Source organism: Cylas formicarius, unplaced genomic scaffold (genome assembly GCF_029955315.1).
Source record: "Cylas formicarius isolate icCylForm1 unplaced genomic scaffold, icCylForm1.1 PGA_scaffold_10__41_contigs__length_53128322, whole genome shotgun sequence".
Lineage (NCBI taxonomy): Eukaryota > Metazoa > Arthropoda > Insecta > Coleoptera > Brentidae > Cylas > Cylas formicarius.
The window spans coordinates 34,781,338-34,798,887 of record NW_026844214.1 but is presented as its reverse complement, the minus strand read 5'-3'; the positions used below and the strand labels follow the sequence as shown (position 1 = coordinate 34,798,887).

The following is a 17,550-nucleotide window of genomic DNA, read 5'->3' as shown; positions in this document are numbered from 1 at the left end:
TCCGATTGGAACCCTGCAAATCCTGCATCCGACTGGAATCCTGCAGACGTTTCGCCAAAATCTCACTTGGCATCTTCAATGCTCGCGCTCCGAAAACACTTCGAACACTGGTGCAGGATTTGCAGGATTCCAGTCGGATGCAGGATTCCAGTCGGAGTTCAACGAGCGAACGGATGATATCCCGGAATATAGTGCCACCACATTTTTCCATCCGTGAATCAATACGTGAGAATATATATATATATATATATATATATATATATATATATATATATATATATATATATATATATATATATATATATATATATATATATATATATATATATATATATATATATATATATATATATATTATACTCACCATTATTGCCATCTTGTTCGAAATCTTCCAGTTTTCAATGGTCAATACGAAAAATAAACCGGAGAGGAATTGTTGTGTACAGTAACAACGAATTCCAACTAATCACGGCATTTCTGAAGTAACATTTTCTCAAAATATCTCTAGATCTCATTAAATGTTCTGGAAACAGAGTGTGAAAAATTAGATGGTGTTATTCATTCCTCTATAATATTGTTAAGGAATTTTCGTTTGTTAGTGCTGTCAAGTAAATTTTTTGGGACCAGCTGTAGAAAATACCTAAAATTGCAATCTACTTATTTTAGCCAAGTCTAAGAGACAAGCACTGATAATACACTTCAGAACGTGGGAGCAAGATTAATGCGGCGAAAAATTGCGTTTATCGGCTTTACCAGTGATAAAGAGGAAGATATTGCGAACACATCAATCGAAATTTCTGACAGTTTCATGTTTTGAAAGTTCATCGAATATTTTATTTGTATTGTAGTTACATAATGCATTTGAGTCAAAAACATATTTTGTAATAGGGGTAAATGTTGCTCTGCTTTGTTAACTGGCGTTTGTTCAACTTATCTTCAAAATTGCGACAAAATCCTTCCAAAGAAAGGTTAAACGATGTATAAATGTTATATAATGGCTTTCCCTATTTTCCTGCTCAAAAATTTTCTTCCGGAAAATTACGATTTTATAATAGGTCGGTAATAGTGGTGGATATCTTACCACTATGTGAATCATTTACTTTATTTATAAAATTTTTTCTTTTATAATTTGGAACAAGGAAGGAAATTAAATTGGATTAGAAGAAGGCAGCTAATCCAAACTCTCTTCCCGTTATACTTGAATGTGATCCCACAAATACTACTTCCGCCAACATTGTAAAAAAAATAAACACAATTATCTTGTAAGCTTTATAAATTGTCATTGATTTTTTTTGGATTCTCCCAATTTTTTGCAATCTAGTTTCTCGGAATTACGATAAACGATTCCAAGAAAAAAAGAATATTTAAACTATTCCTCTTCATGTATCTTACTGGCAAAAGTTGAAAAAATATTTATTTGTTTGTTTATTTTAAATATTGATATATATATATATATATATATATATATATATATATATATATATATATATATATATATATATATATATATATATATATATATATATATATATATATATATATATATATATATATATATAACAGGAGAATATTTATTGAACGAATATTGTTGCCCCCTGTAGTGAAATCGATTTTTACCCGTCAAATAATTTATTGATAATATGTTAATGTTGACATATTAGTCATATATAGAAGAAACTAAATAAAATCTACATACAATTCTTTAAACAAGTTTCAAATGCATCTCCCCAATACGGTCATTGGCATGGGATGAACTTTACCCATATTCTAAGTGTGGGTTATTAACCGTTAATAATACAAGGCATCGGACTATTAAGTCTTGAAATTTATTTTGTGAACCCTGGGCTGATTTATTTATACTTTTAATATTAGAAAGGTAACAGTAAAACCAGATGTAACATGCTAGTGGAACATCAAGGCACTAAAACTGTTCAAAATAAATAAGAACTAAAAGTTCAGATTTTCACGAAATTATATATTATGACATGACAATTGTTTCGACAACACCGTGTCTTTATCAAATTTGAGGTGTCTACAGGTTGAAATGCGGATCTTGTCCTAAAATTTATGTTGGACAAACAGGTAGATCCTTCAAGGAACGGAAAAGAGCGTTTAAAAGCCATAGTCTAGATTTTAATTATGCTACATACTTAAACATAGAAAAACACATTTTTGACGACAACTTTGATATTTTACATACAGCCACAAAAAGTAGAAAATAAAATCTATTGGAAGCCATTGAGATTAACAAAATGAGACATTCAAATGTATTGCTTAACGATCAATTAGATTTAAATACTTATTGAACTTAAATTCTCACAACAACATTAATTAAGGTTTTAAGGTCATTTTTCGGTAGTTTGTAAATATTAGATTTGATAAAGACACGGTGTTGTCCAAACAATTGTCATAAAAATATATAATTTCGTGAAAATCTGAACTTTTAGTTCTTATTTATTTTGATAAATGAATTTTCATCAATTAAAAGCCACCTCAGTTCAATTTACTAAAACTGTTTTCTGCCCTCTTTAGTTATTAGCACTTATTTATTTAACTATTTAAAAATATAAGTCAATCAACAGAGTGAACCCAGTGACACTAATCACAAAAAATACCTAATACAAAATAAATCTTAATCAATAATAACAAACCCGAGGATACTATTGTATGTTAAGTGTTATGACCTCATATTCAGTTTTCTGCATCCACATTTTTTTTACTCCTATTTGCGCACCTATACGTTACTTTTTAATCTGATTTTTTTTCCACAAAGGTTACCTTAATAATATACTTTCTTATAAACACCACTAGGATCCGCTAAAAATTTAATAAAAACTAGCAATATCATATATGTTCGTGGGTCAATTTGGAAAGTCCCCTTTCTAAACGAGATAGAAAAAAACTGCTGTGTGGAGCTTAATTTTCATAAAAATACAAATCCCGCACGTAGATATTCTGTTACCGTTTCATAATTATAGTGTGTTTATCGAAAATGTCCGTGTGTTTTTGAGGTGAAATATTTTATATTTTTATAAAACATTTCCAAAACAATTTTTAAGTAGAATTTTATGGTTTAAGTATAATAATTTTAAAAACAATAGTTTATTAGGTAGGATACCCTGTATTTATTTGAAGAACTTAAAATTTTATTTATTTTACAAGCTTTCTAAAGGTTTGTCCATTTTGAACAAGTAGGCGGAGATCGGCTCAATCAATCCCTTCATAAATAAATAAACTAATGGGAAACGGACACTGGTCTGGTCCTTTGGCAAACTTCCTTTTCAGAGTGCAGTTAACAATAGCAGCACCGGCTTCGTTGCAGAATCAGTAGATAGCATCCGCTTCTACAATTGCTACGCACCACCTAGCCTCTCCGATGCTGATTGTACTGAATTCTTAGATCAACTAGTCGAGGACGCGAAGAAGCATCAAATGGCCAGAATACTAGAAGAACTAATAGGGTATCTAACTACATTCGGTGGAGAGTAAGGTCCTTCGACGCAAGTTCACTGACAATAGCCTTGAATAGTGACGGGGTCATCCCTGGATGCGTAGAAGAACAGACCGAAGACCTGATGAAAAGCTTGTGACGCCAGTATGCCACGTAAATATAGCATAAAAACCATCGGTGCACTGGTGGAACGATCACATCAGCGCTCTTCGTAAAGAGTATCATAAGAAAAGACAAGTATCTCAACGTGGCTATCGATGATCTAACTCTGCGGAACTAGTGGCAGAGTATAAGAAAGCCAGTCGATTACTGAAGGATAGCAAGAGAAAATGCTGGATGGAGCTCAACGAGGTGGGCAAAGATGGGGGAAGGCCATACAAGGTCGTCATGCCCCATCTCAAAAGCCAGCCAATGCCTTCACTTACATGCCCAAAACTTCTACAGAAGATAGTAACAGGCTTGTTTCCACAGCAACGTGAATTCAATTACCAGGTAGCTCAGGCCAAACTGAAGAACATTCCACCTGTCACGGAAGAAGAACTGATGTGTCAAACTAGTAGCATATGCGGACGATATAGCCGTAGTAATCGACGCCAAACACCCTGACGAGATTCGCCATATGTTTGATATTATCTTTAAGAAAATTAACCGTTGGATGGATAGAGTAAACCTGCAGCTGGCCAAGCATAAGACCGAGGCAGTGCTTATTACAAGCAGAAAGAAGATAGATCAAGCTTACAGTCGGCGAACAAGAAATCACAGCACAACCTTATATATGCCCGACTCAACTTCAAGCAGCAAGTGGAACACGTCAGTGCCAAAGCGTCGGTGGTGAGGGTTAGTCTCGCACGACTGATGCCTAACGTCGGCGGCCCAAAGCAGAGCAGAAGGCTACTATTGTCATTAGTAGCCACATCAGTACTTACTTATGGAATATCCATTTGGGCTGATGCACTGGACACTCAAGAATCATGGAGAAAGACTGGTCCAGTCTATCGACTGAGTGCCCTACGAGCAGCTAGCACCTTCCGCACAATATCTGAGGAAGCGGTGTGTGTTATCTCGGGAACTCTGCCTCTTAGAGTTCAAGCTGAGAAGAGACGGACCCTTTATCATCAGAAAGGGTCAACTACGCTAAGCGCTGAAGAACTTAAAACAGAAGAACGGCAAAACAGCATAAACCAGTGGCAGCTACAATGGAATGCCGCAAAGAAGGGAAGATGGACAGACATTTGGCTGAACCGAAATCACGGCGAGGTCAACTACTACCTTACGCAGATGTTGTCAGGCCATGGCTGCTTCCGAGAGTATCTACACCGCTTTAAACAAAATAATTCTTCAAAGTGTCCGTCTTGCCCAAGAGTCGATGAAGATGCGGAACACGATTAGCAAAGCAATTTTATCGTTATATTAAGCCCAGTAGACACGATACAATTTTTACATGTATTTCTGCATGTACTTTTTCATGTAAATATTGCAACGTGTCTAGTACCAAATTACCAGCTATTTTTCTCGAATTTGTATGTGTAAATCGGCTCAAAACATTTGTTTTCATAAACTAATAGGTACTTTTAACTTCTATAAAAAACGTAAATAAAATCGAAATCACGAAAGATGACTTTTGAAAGTCTAAATATAACTTTATAAGATACTATATATCCCTCAGGAAAAATCTAAGTTGAAAGAATATTCAAAAGGCAACTGTAGAACCTTCTATAGACAGAATTTGGAGAAAAAAAATAATTTCGGTATGTAAAAGAATTGAGCAGAAATTTAATAAATGACCTTTAAAACAAAATTTCACCAAAATAATCAAGCCCATTTTGCTTTTAAAAAAATGCACCTTGTCCACCATTAAAAAATTGCCAGTTAAAAATGCATGAATTTTTAACAGCAATTTCTACCTGCTAAAAATACATGTACAAATTACTTGATACCATTGTAATTGAATATAGGCAATGCGCATTAGTTTCTACTAAATTTGCCTTAACTGTTTTTGATGAAGAAAAGGTTTTAACGAATTACTACTTGGTTTCTAGTATTCTATGGTTTTGACATACCGGAAACAGCTGTTTTTTGACTTTTAACAAGAATTGTAGAATATTGTCAATATCAATGTTTGATTAGTACAAAACAAAATCTAAAATTATACCTAGAACGTTGCAATATTTTAGAACTTTTGAAGTAAAATGCAATAAACTTTGTAACATGGTTAAAATGGAGAATTATTTGTGTCAAGAAAACATTCAAGAATTGTGGCTTAAAATAGACCATCTTCATATCAACTATTTGGAGATGGAGGAGAGCTCGAACAAAATTGAGCAACGGTCAAGACTAGAGGGTGAGATTATTGAGGTGTTTCTACAAAGTGGCGCTTTATAAATTTTTCAAAGAGACCTGTGTGCCATTAAACCATTACAACTCAACTGCCTCATTTAAGCAAATCGATGTTATTTGATATTCAAATTTATCAACTTCATACAAACTTGAGGTATACTGTAAAGTATACTAAATGTCAGCCCATAAGAATAAACTTCCCATGCTATTCTGAATTGTTATTTTGTACTTTGTAAAAACAATGATAGATCAGATAAATTTTTAACTTATTTGATACACCATTATGAGTGAATTGTTCAAAACTACTTTGTAATAAAAGAGGTACAAACAATTAGGTTGTTTAAACAGCTAGGTGCTTTTGGTTTACAGCATCAGTGAGGTAATCTATATCTAAAAAAATAGAGTTTAGGAATTAAAAGTATTTTGGTCAATCATAATATTCCTTTATTTTAGCCTGCATAAAAGATTTCCTCTATATTGCATCTCCACAACAAAAGTTTGCTCTGCATGAAACTGAAGATGTCTTATACAGATCTGCGGCAAATAAAAAAGATTTTAGTGGATACAAAGCTGCAACTGGATTTAATGCTATACAGATGTATGCTGGTAACCTGATCTCCCAGCCATGGAGAAAAGAATATCATCAAATTAGGGTTAGTATCAATTGAAATTAAAAACCCATTGGCTGCTATAGTTTATGTTAATCATATGAAAGATTAGTGCTGAGAAAATATATTGAATCAAAAAAGTATCCCTGCAATTTTAAGAGATATTGAAGTGAAATTTGTTAGTTCAGGAAGTTAAATCCTATTTGGTTAATTTTTTTTTATACCAATTTTGTTGCCGGGAAACGCTGTACTACATTTCCTGAGAATTATTTGATCTTTTATATACAGTCAAATCAACTTAATTTAATTATCTGCATAATGATTATTTAATATACTTGTAGACATATTGTGGATTTTATAAACATCAAGTTGAAGCTAACCTTTTGGGTGCTGATAGAATATTTGAAGCGATGGGATATAAATATATTGGAAATGGTATTTTACAATTAGATGGACCAATTTGTCCAGATCGTGTATCACATGTGTCCAGAGATTGTCTAATTGCCTATGTTGAGTGTCAGGTAACTACTGTCCTTTAACTTTATGTACTTATTAATTATAGATTTCTTTTTAGATTTTAAAACATATTTGGGAAGAGGTATCTCCAATGTTTAATATTAGTTGGTTGGATATGCTGGAATTTCGCAAAGTGCATCTCAGTGATCCTAAGCAATGTGTGCAATTTATTCAGTATAATTTGAAACAAGGTCATTACCAAGACAAGCTTAGCAATTTGCATTCAAAATATCCAACCCTTTCTCACAGCCACCCAGCAATTCAAAATGGGAACTCGTGCAACTCATTTCCTTCCCAAATTCATACAGCAGTCTCACCATACACAGGTAATCACATAGTAAAAAATTAAACCACATGGATTTTCATTTATTTTTTTTTCTTATTTTGTAAATTTTATTTGTGGTTGAAATTGCCTTTAGGTCGCTGTGGAGGCAAGTTACTTGCACAAGCAACTAATTAAATTACAATGCCCATATATAGAGGCCTTACCAATGCTGATACTCCCTCTATATTAAACCATCTAAACTAAGTTTTGCTCTATAAGATTATGTCTAAAGAGGCAAGCAGTAATTGATATTTCCCAACAATTTAAAATAATATTGTAGACAATTTTTTGTTGTACTTATGTGCCAAACTAAATTTGGCTAGGGATTTTGGTGTATTAAGTCTTATTTTTTGATTTTGATATCTCAAATTATTTTTTTAAAATTAATTTCAGTCATTTGCTACTTGAAAAGTGTTTTTTTAATGTTGCTAAATTTCGTTTTAATGTTAAAAAATTCGTGTGATTTTTGATATATAATAGTTACTTACTGCTTGAAAATTTTATAAATTAATAATTCTTATGTTAGTTCCTATCTAAATAATTAACTCGCTTATTTAACAATTCCTCAGCCAAATCTAATGTTAGAAACATATACAGGTTTCAGGTCTTAATAATATTCCATGTATATCACCTATTTACGAGCTCATTTACTGAATAAATTATCTCAGTATGAACCAAAATACTATTATAATCCAAAATTTATACCACTTTTCCTTTGAACTAATATGATTTGTCAAATTTTAGACTAATCTACTATCAGAGTAAAATTTTGAATTTCAGTAGTCCAAAATTGCCAACATATGTAAGTGTCGCAGGAGACTGTAATTTGTAGTAGCCCTATGAAATTGTCACCATCGTTTGAAAATTTTGGTTATTTTTGAGAAAATATATCTTGCCAAATATTTTTGGATAAGTAATACTGTTACAGTTCAACTGTTACTAAAAACTCGCGCCCGATAGGTATTGTGAAAAGTAATGGCACCTGAATAACAATTGACCAACTAAAGAGCAGACCAGACACTTCGCAAATGATCACCAATAAACATTTTACAATAAAAATTGTAAATATTATATTGAGCCCTTAACAGTACAAATGTAGCATTTCACACTTTGCACTATTCTTTTAATACATGCCATGAATATATCATAATATAAATTTCTGTATTGCAGCAGCCACTTATAGTGTGTGCATGAACGGTTGTTGTCCCCACATGTACTCAACGTGCAATTATCTTCCTTTTAATCCTCACCTTGCACTTAAACGTTCATCCCAAACTGTATTACCACCTGCTGGACATTATCCCAGTGATTATCCCAATACACCTTCTTCATGCTCTTACCCTGTTCCTACTGCACAGTTGATTGAATTAGAGACACCAAATGGATATGATGTTGTTGATGCCCCGACAGTGTCATCTAGACCAAGAAAAACAACTTACCCAACACACGATGTGCACGAGAGACCTTATAAAAATGGGGCAATCTACAATAATGGCGTCGCCAAAAGTGGTGGAAATGAAGAATTTGAAAATTGGGATTATGTTTATCGCAATTTAGAGAGTCGAGGGTAAACCTTTTCTTGTTTGGGTTACATATTTAGCATTTCTTAGACTAAGCACAACCTAAATTGTAATATAAAAGACTATATTTAATTCACATAGATTTTTGAAATTGATCTGTATGTAGGATTTTTGAGCAGCTATTTGGTAGTCTGTAGGTAGATAAATAGATGTTTTTGAGCATTTATCCATTAACTCATGTTTCGTTAGCCCCAAGCCTTTAAAACTCTGTTACACTAGTATGTCACACCGAATTTATAGGTATACCAAAGATTTGGGAGAAAGGGGAGACATCTTGTCAGCTGGAAACAAACAATGGAAGCAAAGTCGAGAGTCACGACCTAAATTGCCAAACTTTGATGAAGCCATGAATAAAATGACCATTAAAGACCATTCCTCAACAACCGAAACCTTGGGGGATGCAAGGCAAAACATCTCAGAAAGTATGTTTAACTGTCAAATAACATTTTAATTACCCTAATTATTTTTATTTTATAGAAATTAATGTACCAGGACATGAAAGACGACATTCTCAGAGTAGTTCTTATGACAACGTACTGCCAAAAGAATCTCAAAATATTGTGAAAATGGCTATGAACATTTCAGCAGAAAATGCTTCCCAGAATAAGACACTTCAACAGGCACATGAAAATATCGGACAAAGTACCAGTAAAGTTGTGGATGTTCTGAACAGTAAACAGGAAGCAGGTAAAATTAACATTCCCAAAAACAAAACATAATGCTGCAAACAGATGTGACTATACAGGGTTATTCACACAAAATGTTCATTGACATTTTTAACATTATTTACTTCAATTCTTGACGTTAATATTAAGTGTTTATCATTTAATTTAAAATACTTCCATTTAAACCTGAAACCAGTGTGAAATAAAGGCTAGAACCGATATAACATAAATTAGGTATAAGGTGAAAAGAACATGTTCATAAGCATTTTCTCTTTTTACATATTTAAGATTTACTGGTGTGTCAAACAATGTTTAATTCTTTGTATACAAATTTAACTAAAGTTTGCTCAGTAATATATATTAAAAGAGATATTGCTAATTACCCGGAAAACTGTTTGCCACTTCAAAAAAAGCGGAGATTCCTATTATTTTTATATTGTTGGCATATGTTCATGTACTGTTACAATAAGCTGATACACTATATATACATAGATAATTGAAAGCTTGTTCTATTAATAATAATTTAGGTGTAGCTGGTTTCAAAATTTTATTTTTTGACCTTATATTTTGTTTGTCACATTTGCATAAGCAGATACATTTGTTTAAAAAAAGGATCATAAATATTATCAACTGCAACAAAAAAAAATCTACCAAAATAGGTTGCTCTCCCTCTAACTCACAAATGTGATATTATATTACAGCAAACTCACCAAAATGGAGGTGTAAGGCATGCACATTCATAAACACTAAGGCGAAAGATATTTGTGAAATGTGCAGCAAGAGTCGAGATCTTGGGCAAGAACAACCGATGGAAGTAGGTGGTGCTGAATGCTCACAATGTACATTGGTGAATCCTAAGAGCGCAAAAATATGTCAGGCATGTCACTGTAGCCTGAAAGATTCCCCAACTTATATATGAATAATTTATTTGAGTTGTATAGATCATTCTATGTTGAGTTTAAGACCACCGTTTGCACAAACAATTAATATACAAATTAATTCATTAATATTTAGTATAGATACATTTTATTTTCCTAAATATTGACATTTGTGTTTGCTCTGAAGTCAAATAAAAATATTTTGTTCCCATTTGTGGAAATTATTTTCCCATTTCTGAGAAAACATTACTAATATGCAATAGTCAACATCCTTTCATCTAATTGTTATTTAATTTTAATTAGGATATGTTCTGACTTGTTTACGCATTTCACACTGGAAAAGAGCTATTGTGATATTTTATTTTATTTACAGCACATATCCTTCATCTATCTCATCATCAATTCTATTTGATTCTATAACACTCAGCAGCATATGATTTGGAATTTCGCTCCCTCTGATTTTAATATTGTAGCAAACTAATTCCATTTTTGCCAGACTTTGGCGTAATACATTTGACTTCTTCGAGAGTTCTTTATTTCCCCAGAAGTGTAATCCTGTAAACAAATGCTGTTGCAAATTATACTAATAAACTAAACAAAATTACTTTTATAGTAAAATATTGTCACTTACCTAAAAAACCAGTATAAATGCTCCGGACAAAGTTGCAAAGTTTAAAGCACTCATTGACATTTCCAACACTCAAGACGTTAATGCATTTTCTCATCAATTCACCTGTAAAGTCCGCTATACCGAGTATAAAATCATATTGGGTAAATAACAAAGAGACTTCATCCTCTTTATACTGAAAATAATTGTTTATATGCAACCATATTGGCATACTTTTATTTTTTATATAGTGGTAAAAACAAAAGGCCTCTATAAATTCTTGCATGCCAGCGGTAAATGCTTTATGATATAAATAATGGTCTTGACCTTTCAGCTCCAAGGCAATGTCTCTGAAATTTGTTTTGTATAAATTTGAAAGTCTGTCAAAGGCCTCTTGCAAAACCAAATCTCGCTTTGATTCTCTAGAAAATATAGAACTTGGTTAATTAACATTTTCAAGTCTTAACAAGATTATCAAATCCGATTTCCTTAATGCTATTTTTTAGATGAGTTTTTGCAGGCGGGATTTAATTTTAATATTAAGAACAACAGTGTTCTAATAAATACTAATATGATATCAATTTTAGATTTAAAAAATGGCCATAAAAATTTTTATGGTACATGGGACCAGCTCTATAAAAGTGAAGGGAACATGCTGATTCTAACATTATTAACATATTCTAAAAGTAGTGTTAGCCATTTTCATTTGAACATAAATAATTTAGAAATATAGGGAATTGCTATTCAAAATATTTCATCTTCAATTTCTAATAATTTGAATGTACCAGACATTTTTTCTTTTACTGGAATAAATGTATAAATATATTAAACTAAAATTCAGCCTACAGAAACAACACTTTAATGTGTTATTAGTTAATAGGTACAACATGCGCATTAGTGGCTGAAGTAGTTAGTTCATTTTTTAAAATCATGTACACTTGAAAAAGATGGTACTATTATAATTTATATATGAAAAGTTTCACAAAAAATTTCTTACATATCTGTATTAGTACTATGAAGTAAAAAGATTATTCTTTTTGATTCAATGGTGACATCTCTACTTAATTTTACTATTTTTTCATATCGATCATGTTTATCATCTAACTCTGTAGAATACTCTTCAAACATTTGAATAAAAGGATTGTTTGTATCAATTGATTCCAAAACTTGTTTTGCCTGCTTTCCAACAGAAAATTTTGTTTTCTTGAACCGTCCATGCCCTAAAGAATATCTGGTTTAAATTGTTTTATTGTTATTGTAAAACAGTTAATTGCCTTTGTATTTAGACATAATTATAATTCCACCCGAATCGACATTAAGATATTCCATCAAAATATACACAACATAACCATATTCTTCCTCCAACTGAGCTTGCAGTGTCCTTCATATACCTAGCTAACAAATGTTAGGAAAAACAACTGGTATCCTTCGCTCAATCGCGGCAAACATGAAGAATGTTGGAGCTGGTCCCTTTGAATTGACATTTTCGTGTTTTGATAATGTCTGATTTTTTTTTATGAAGGTATACAGTAGAAATGCAGATCATATTTGGCAATTAATTTATTACTGTATTAATACACTTGTTCTGTGTCCAATCAAATTAATGTATTTGACTTGGTTTTGCAGCTTTTTGTTCTGACAAGATCATATAGCTACTAGACATATAGAAGCCCTGCCTATGCTGACAGTACAGAAACTCATGAAGCAGACTATGTAAAATTTCTTTGAGAAGGTACGTTTAACGTGCGCTAGCTTGAGATTTAAAATTTCATTTTTAACCAATGACAGCTCTAATGACAAACTCTTACGTAGGACCCATAAAACCTTGCAGCATTTTTACGGCAGTATTTTATAAAAATATGTTGAAATTCTATTTAATTTTCAGACAAAAAAGCAGTTAAAATCTAGAAAGGCAGTGCAGAATTGCAGCACCCACGTCGGCGTCAGTATTTTTCTGTAATTAATTTGGCGTTTTTGTTCTTCAAGTTCTGTTGATAGGATGCAATTTCTATATGTATTTTTTTATGTAAGCTATTTTTCTATAAATTGGCGTAAAGCGTTAGTTTTCATAAACTCGTAGGTTTAACCTGCATTGAAATAATTTTAAGGTGCTAGATATCGCACATGAAACATAAAAGTGAAAAAATGTTCAAGAAGTGCCTTCTATAGACAATAATTGACAGGGATATTTCTTATACTTGTTCTAGTAAAAAATAAATTCGGAGCTTAATTGCTTTCTTATATTTAGTGTAATTCTTGTACACTGAAACATGTACCTAACCTAACGTGTACCTAAAAATGTAGGAAATTATGTTTAGTAAATTCACATGTAAATTTGTGTAAGTCTATTTTTCAGTTAGTTAAATGTCAAAGATCACTTATTTTCTAATTTCCCATTAGGTCTTTATATTTGCCACATTTGCTGTAATGATGTGAAAGAACAAAGTATTGAAAGCACAAGTTAAAGAACTTTGTAAGGTACGGATATATCGTACACCAAAAATGAAAACAACAATGACACAGGGCACCGACTGTTCTGCGACAATAGTAATTACTAACCTCGGTGTTGCCAATTATGTGCGGATTTCAGGGATGGATGTCGCGTTCTTATAAAAATTAATCAGTGTTCACGGCAACTCAGTTAGTTGGAGGTGACGCATGCACAAAAAAATCCATACCTTCTCTTCGAAAAAAATCATAGCCACCTGCGGGGCATCAAATTTTACCGTGATAGGGCCACTATATCATCTTATAACGATATGGTCAGCCCCGTATAGTTATAATAAAGGTAATATAGCGGCCCTACTAAGGTAAAAATTGATGCGCCGCAGGTGGCTATGATTTTTTCGTAGAGAAGGTATTGGATCTTTCGCGCAATGCGTCACTCCCTAACTAGCCGAGTTGCTACATTGCCGTAATTTTTCTTTAAAATTGACTAATATTTATAAGAACTCAACATGAATCTCTAAAATCTGAACATAATTGCCAATGTCGAGCTAAGTAATTACTATTGTCGCAGACCAGTTTGTCACCTGTGCCATTGTTAATTTCATTTTTGGTGTCTATATCTCCGTACCGTACTCACAAACTTTTGTAATTTGTGCTTTCAATACTTTGTTCTTTCACGAAATTACAGCAAATGTGGAAAATATGGGGACCTAATAGGATCCTGGAGAAACTGTGATGCCTATATATTTGACATTTGACAAACTGGAAAAATAGACTTAAACAAATATTTACATGTGAATTTACTAAACAGAATTCCCTGCATTTTTAGATACACTTATTTAAGCTAGTAGCTATTTAGCTATGAAGGATGTTTGGGTAATATGTTTTAGTGTACAAGAATTAAAGGAAGAAAGCAAGCTACAAGTTGAATTTTTACTAGAATAAGCGTAAGAAATATCCCTTGGGAATACTGTGCTTGTTGAACAAAGTTATTTCAATGGAGTTTAACGTAGAAGTTTATGAAAACTATCGCTTTACGCCGATTTATGTAACAAATAATTTACATAAAGAAGTACATTTAGAAATTGCATCGTATCTACAGGGCTGTAATTCTGAACTGCTTTTCCAGACTTTAATTCCTTTTTTACCTGAAAATTTAATAGCATTACGACTTAATTTGAGAAAATACTGCAGCAAAAATGCCGCATCTAAATATCGACGCATCGACGATCTGTCAGCTGCCATGTTGTTTGTGGAAAGCCGCAAGGTCTCATGGATCCGACGTCAGAGTTTTTCATTAGAGTTGCCATTGGTCAAAAAGTAAATTTCAAATTTCGCGCATGCGCATGTTGGCTGAACCTTCTCAAAAAAAATTTACATAGTTGCTTCGTGAGTTCCTGTACTGTCAGCATAGGCAGGGCCTGTATAGGTCTAGTACTTATATGGCCAGCCCCTACTGAGTTGCCACATTGCCGTAATTTTTTTGGAAAAATTGACTAATTTTTACAAGAACGCAAAATCAGTCTTTAAAATCCGGATATAATTGGCAACGCCGAATAGAGTACCTTTTCCGTGTTTTATGATAAAATGCCCACTCACTGGAAAACTTCTGTTTGTAGTCAAAACTGTAATAACATGAATGTGCCTATATACAGGTAAGTGTTGTTTTATGTACAAGTTAATGTAAAAGATATAAAAGTGGTTTATATCGGACTCCCACTCACACTGTATAATTTGTGCTTTTAATACTTTGATTCTTCACGAAATTACAGGAAATGTAGCAAATAGCTATTAGTATAATTTTTTTGCCGATGACTTTTTTCATTTAACAGTTAACAGCGGTAATATACTATTTCATAACATTTGTAGTTCATTTTGTTTTAATATTGTGGTTTTCAAACAATAGCGATCTTCGCTCTAATCAAGAAAGGCAAAACCTGCTCATTAATTTCAGATATCTGATATTTTCTGTTTTAATGCAAGCAATTGGCGTAATCTAGTTTTTTTTTAATGGTGTTTATTCAAGACATGGCACTGATTAAGTGGATTTAGTTCCAGGTGATACAGGTGATATATGCAATCTATTTATGAATAAGATGAAGTTGACGGAAGAGTTAATGTGGACTGGGGATCAATTTTATGGTCAAGTTGATCTTGGGATGGAGTCTTCTACACTCGATAATGCCGAAAAAGTCAGCTATGCATTTGTATTTATGACAGTCGGCTTCAATACACAATTGACAGTGCTTCTAGGGTACTGTTTTATTCGCGGTCCTAGCCTTGAACAGAGTGTGAATCTAATACTGCAATGTATAAAACTGCATGAGAATGGTGCGACTATTACTTCAGTCACTTTTGATGGAGCTAAAACCAATCTCTTCATGATAAGAGAACTTAGAGCACTGACTAATCCATTAACTAAAAAATTCAATCCATCTTTCCCTCATCCCATCACCAAGGATGATGAAGCTGATCAAATGGTCATCAAAAGTTGTGATCACAAGGAAATTTGTGAATTTGCAAGAAAAAGAGGATTTGAAAGCAGCTAACAAGTTGACTCGAAGACATATTGCATACAGTAACAGTAAGATGTCTGTTAAACTCGCGGCCCAGGTTAGTCAGAGTCAGAGTACATCTGTACACTCTTGCTACATACTTTTGAAGATTTTCAAAACTCAGAAGCCACATCAAAATTCTGTCTTGAAATAAATAATGCATTTGAAATCCAGAATTGTAAATCCAAATTTTCAAAATTAAGTTTTTCTAAACCAATCAATGAGCATACAAAGAGTGACCTCCAACAAAAATCCAATGACATAATTACATATTTGCAACAGAAATTTGACAAACCTTTTCAATCTATATGAAAACCATAGGCAAGGATTTGACTTTTTTAACTTTTAAAATATCGCAAGACTGTATAGAAACCTTTTTTAGTGCAATAAGCAGTAGGAGAGGTTGGAGTCTTTATCCAAACGCCCGTCAGTTCAGAAATGCCTACAAGAGTCTCTTGGTTAAAAACCAACTAAACTTATTGGCACATGGCAATTGCCAGGTAGATGGTTTGGAGATTCTGTTTCCTGCTCTGAAAGGAAGAAAGGCGAGGTAGTTCCTTGAAAAGAGTAACACTGAAGCATCTTATGTCGGACGCCATTATGTACATATAAAATAAATATTATTATGCTATTAAAAAATGCAGCATATATCTTTATTTAATTTCTTATTGCCTTTATATGCAACAATGTATTTTATTCTTTTCAGTATTATTAAATAATTCATGTACTTATTCATTTATATTTTTACAGTGTGTTTGTTCTTTAACGCTATATCTTCTGTGAACTTCAAAACAAGTTAATAAAACACTATATAAAATGCTGTTATAATTAAAGGTAAGTTGTACTTGTGACCTGCCAGCGGCCATGTTGGTTGTTGAAAACCACATGGCTTTATGGATCGAACGTCAGAATTTGCAATTAAAGCTGCTATTGGTCAATAACGAAATTTCAAATCTCGCGCATGCGCATATTGAACAGACATCATTTTTTTTACATAGTTGCTTCATGAGATCCTATACTATTAGCATAGACAGGGCCTCTATGTCTAGCAGTTATATCGTTTTCGGCTCCATTTGCTATATTAGCCAGCAAGTATTTAGTTTGTTTCTGTTATTTTTTGTCGAGCTTAGAGGAGAAAGCATATACAGCATAAACAACAGAAACTAACCAAAACTAACTAAATAGTGGCGAGCAAATAGAGCTGAGAACATTGGATTACGCTTAAACATTTAATGCCTGTTAAAATTGTTATTTAGATTATTCCAGTTCAAGTGTATACATTTTTACGAAATATACGTTAGTTTAAAGCCGAGTGTTGCTATATGTTCCCAATGATTAAAAGGTTAGTGAATTATGGTAGATGACCTTTAGCTAAAAAATAACAATTATTCATTTTCACAACAAAAAGATAACTTATTAATCATAAAGTTAGGCGTTTTCAAAACACGTTTTAGAATTGGAGTGTAACACTTTTACGCGGATTTAAAGATATTTTTCCCAATATGTACTATTATGCATCATTTTAAAACCCGCATGTTATTTTTTAAAGTAAGTGTTTTTTGGTGAATCAACTGGAGAAT

The 17,550-nt window shown here is 32.7% G+C and overlaps 3 protein-coding genes across 4 annotated transcripts in view; 2 read left to right on the top strand and 1 right to left on the bottom strand.

Moving 5' to 3' along the window:
- The first annotated feature begins 5,525 nt into the window (after positions 1 to 5,525).
- LOC132706322 (protein tamozhennic) lies at positions 5,526 to 10,411 on the top strand. 2 transcript variants are annotated; one of them, XM_060677607.1, is made up of 8 exons: positions 5,526 to 5,792; positions 6,242 to 6,441; positions 6,738 to 6,917; positions 6,971 to 7,238; positions 8,648 to 8,804; positions 9,058 to 9,239; positions 9,295 to 9,504; positions 10,184 to 10,411. In XM_060677607.1, the coding sequence occupies exons 1-8, from the start codon at positions 5,660 to 5,662 to the stop codon at positions 10,399 to 10,401; spliced, it is 1,548 nt and encodes a 515-aa protein (XP_060533590.1). In that variant the 5' UTR covers positions 5,526 to 5,659; the 3' UTR covers positions 10,402 to 10,411. The 2 variants fall into 2 exon arrangements, with proteins under 2 accessions (XP_060533590.1, XP_060533580.1); XM_060677597.1 differs by having other exon boundaries at positions 8,408 to 8,804.
- An 80-nt stretch (positions 10,412 to 10,491) lies between these two features.
- Positions 10,492 to 12,326, bottom strand: LOC132706335 (translin-associated protein X). The gene is made up of 4 exons (XM_060677619.1): positions 12,242 to 12,326; positions 11,965 to 12,187; positions 10,992 to 11,389; positions 10,492 to 10,915 (listed from the first exon to the last, which is right to left on the bottom strand). The coding sequence occupies exons 1-4, from the start codon at positions 12,294 to 12,296 to the stop codon at positions 10,728 to 10,730; spliced, it is 864 nt and encodes a 287-aa protein (XP_060533602.1). The 5' UTR covers positions 12,297 to 12,326; the 3' UTR covers positions 10,492 to 10,727.
- Positions 12,327 to 15,006: 2,680 nt separating this feature from the next.
- The window catches only part of LOC132708394 (uncharacterized), a 42,224-nt gene continuing 39,680 nt past the window's right edge, over positions 15,007 to 17,550 (top strand). Inside the window, exon 1 of the mRNA XM_060680703.1 lies at positions 15,007 to 15,070. Coding sequence (XP_060536686.1) covers positions 15,055 to 15,070 — 16 coding nt within the window. The 5' untranslated portion in view covers positions 15,007 to 15,054. The remainder of the gene's footprint in view (positions 15,071 to 17,550) is intronic.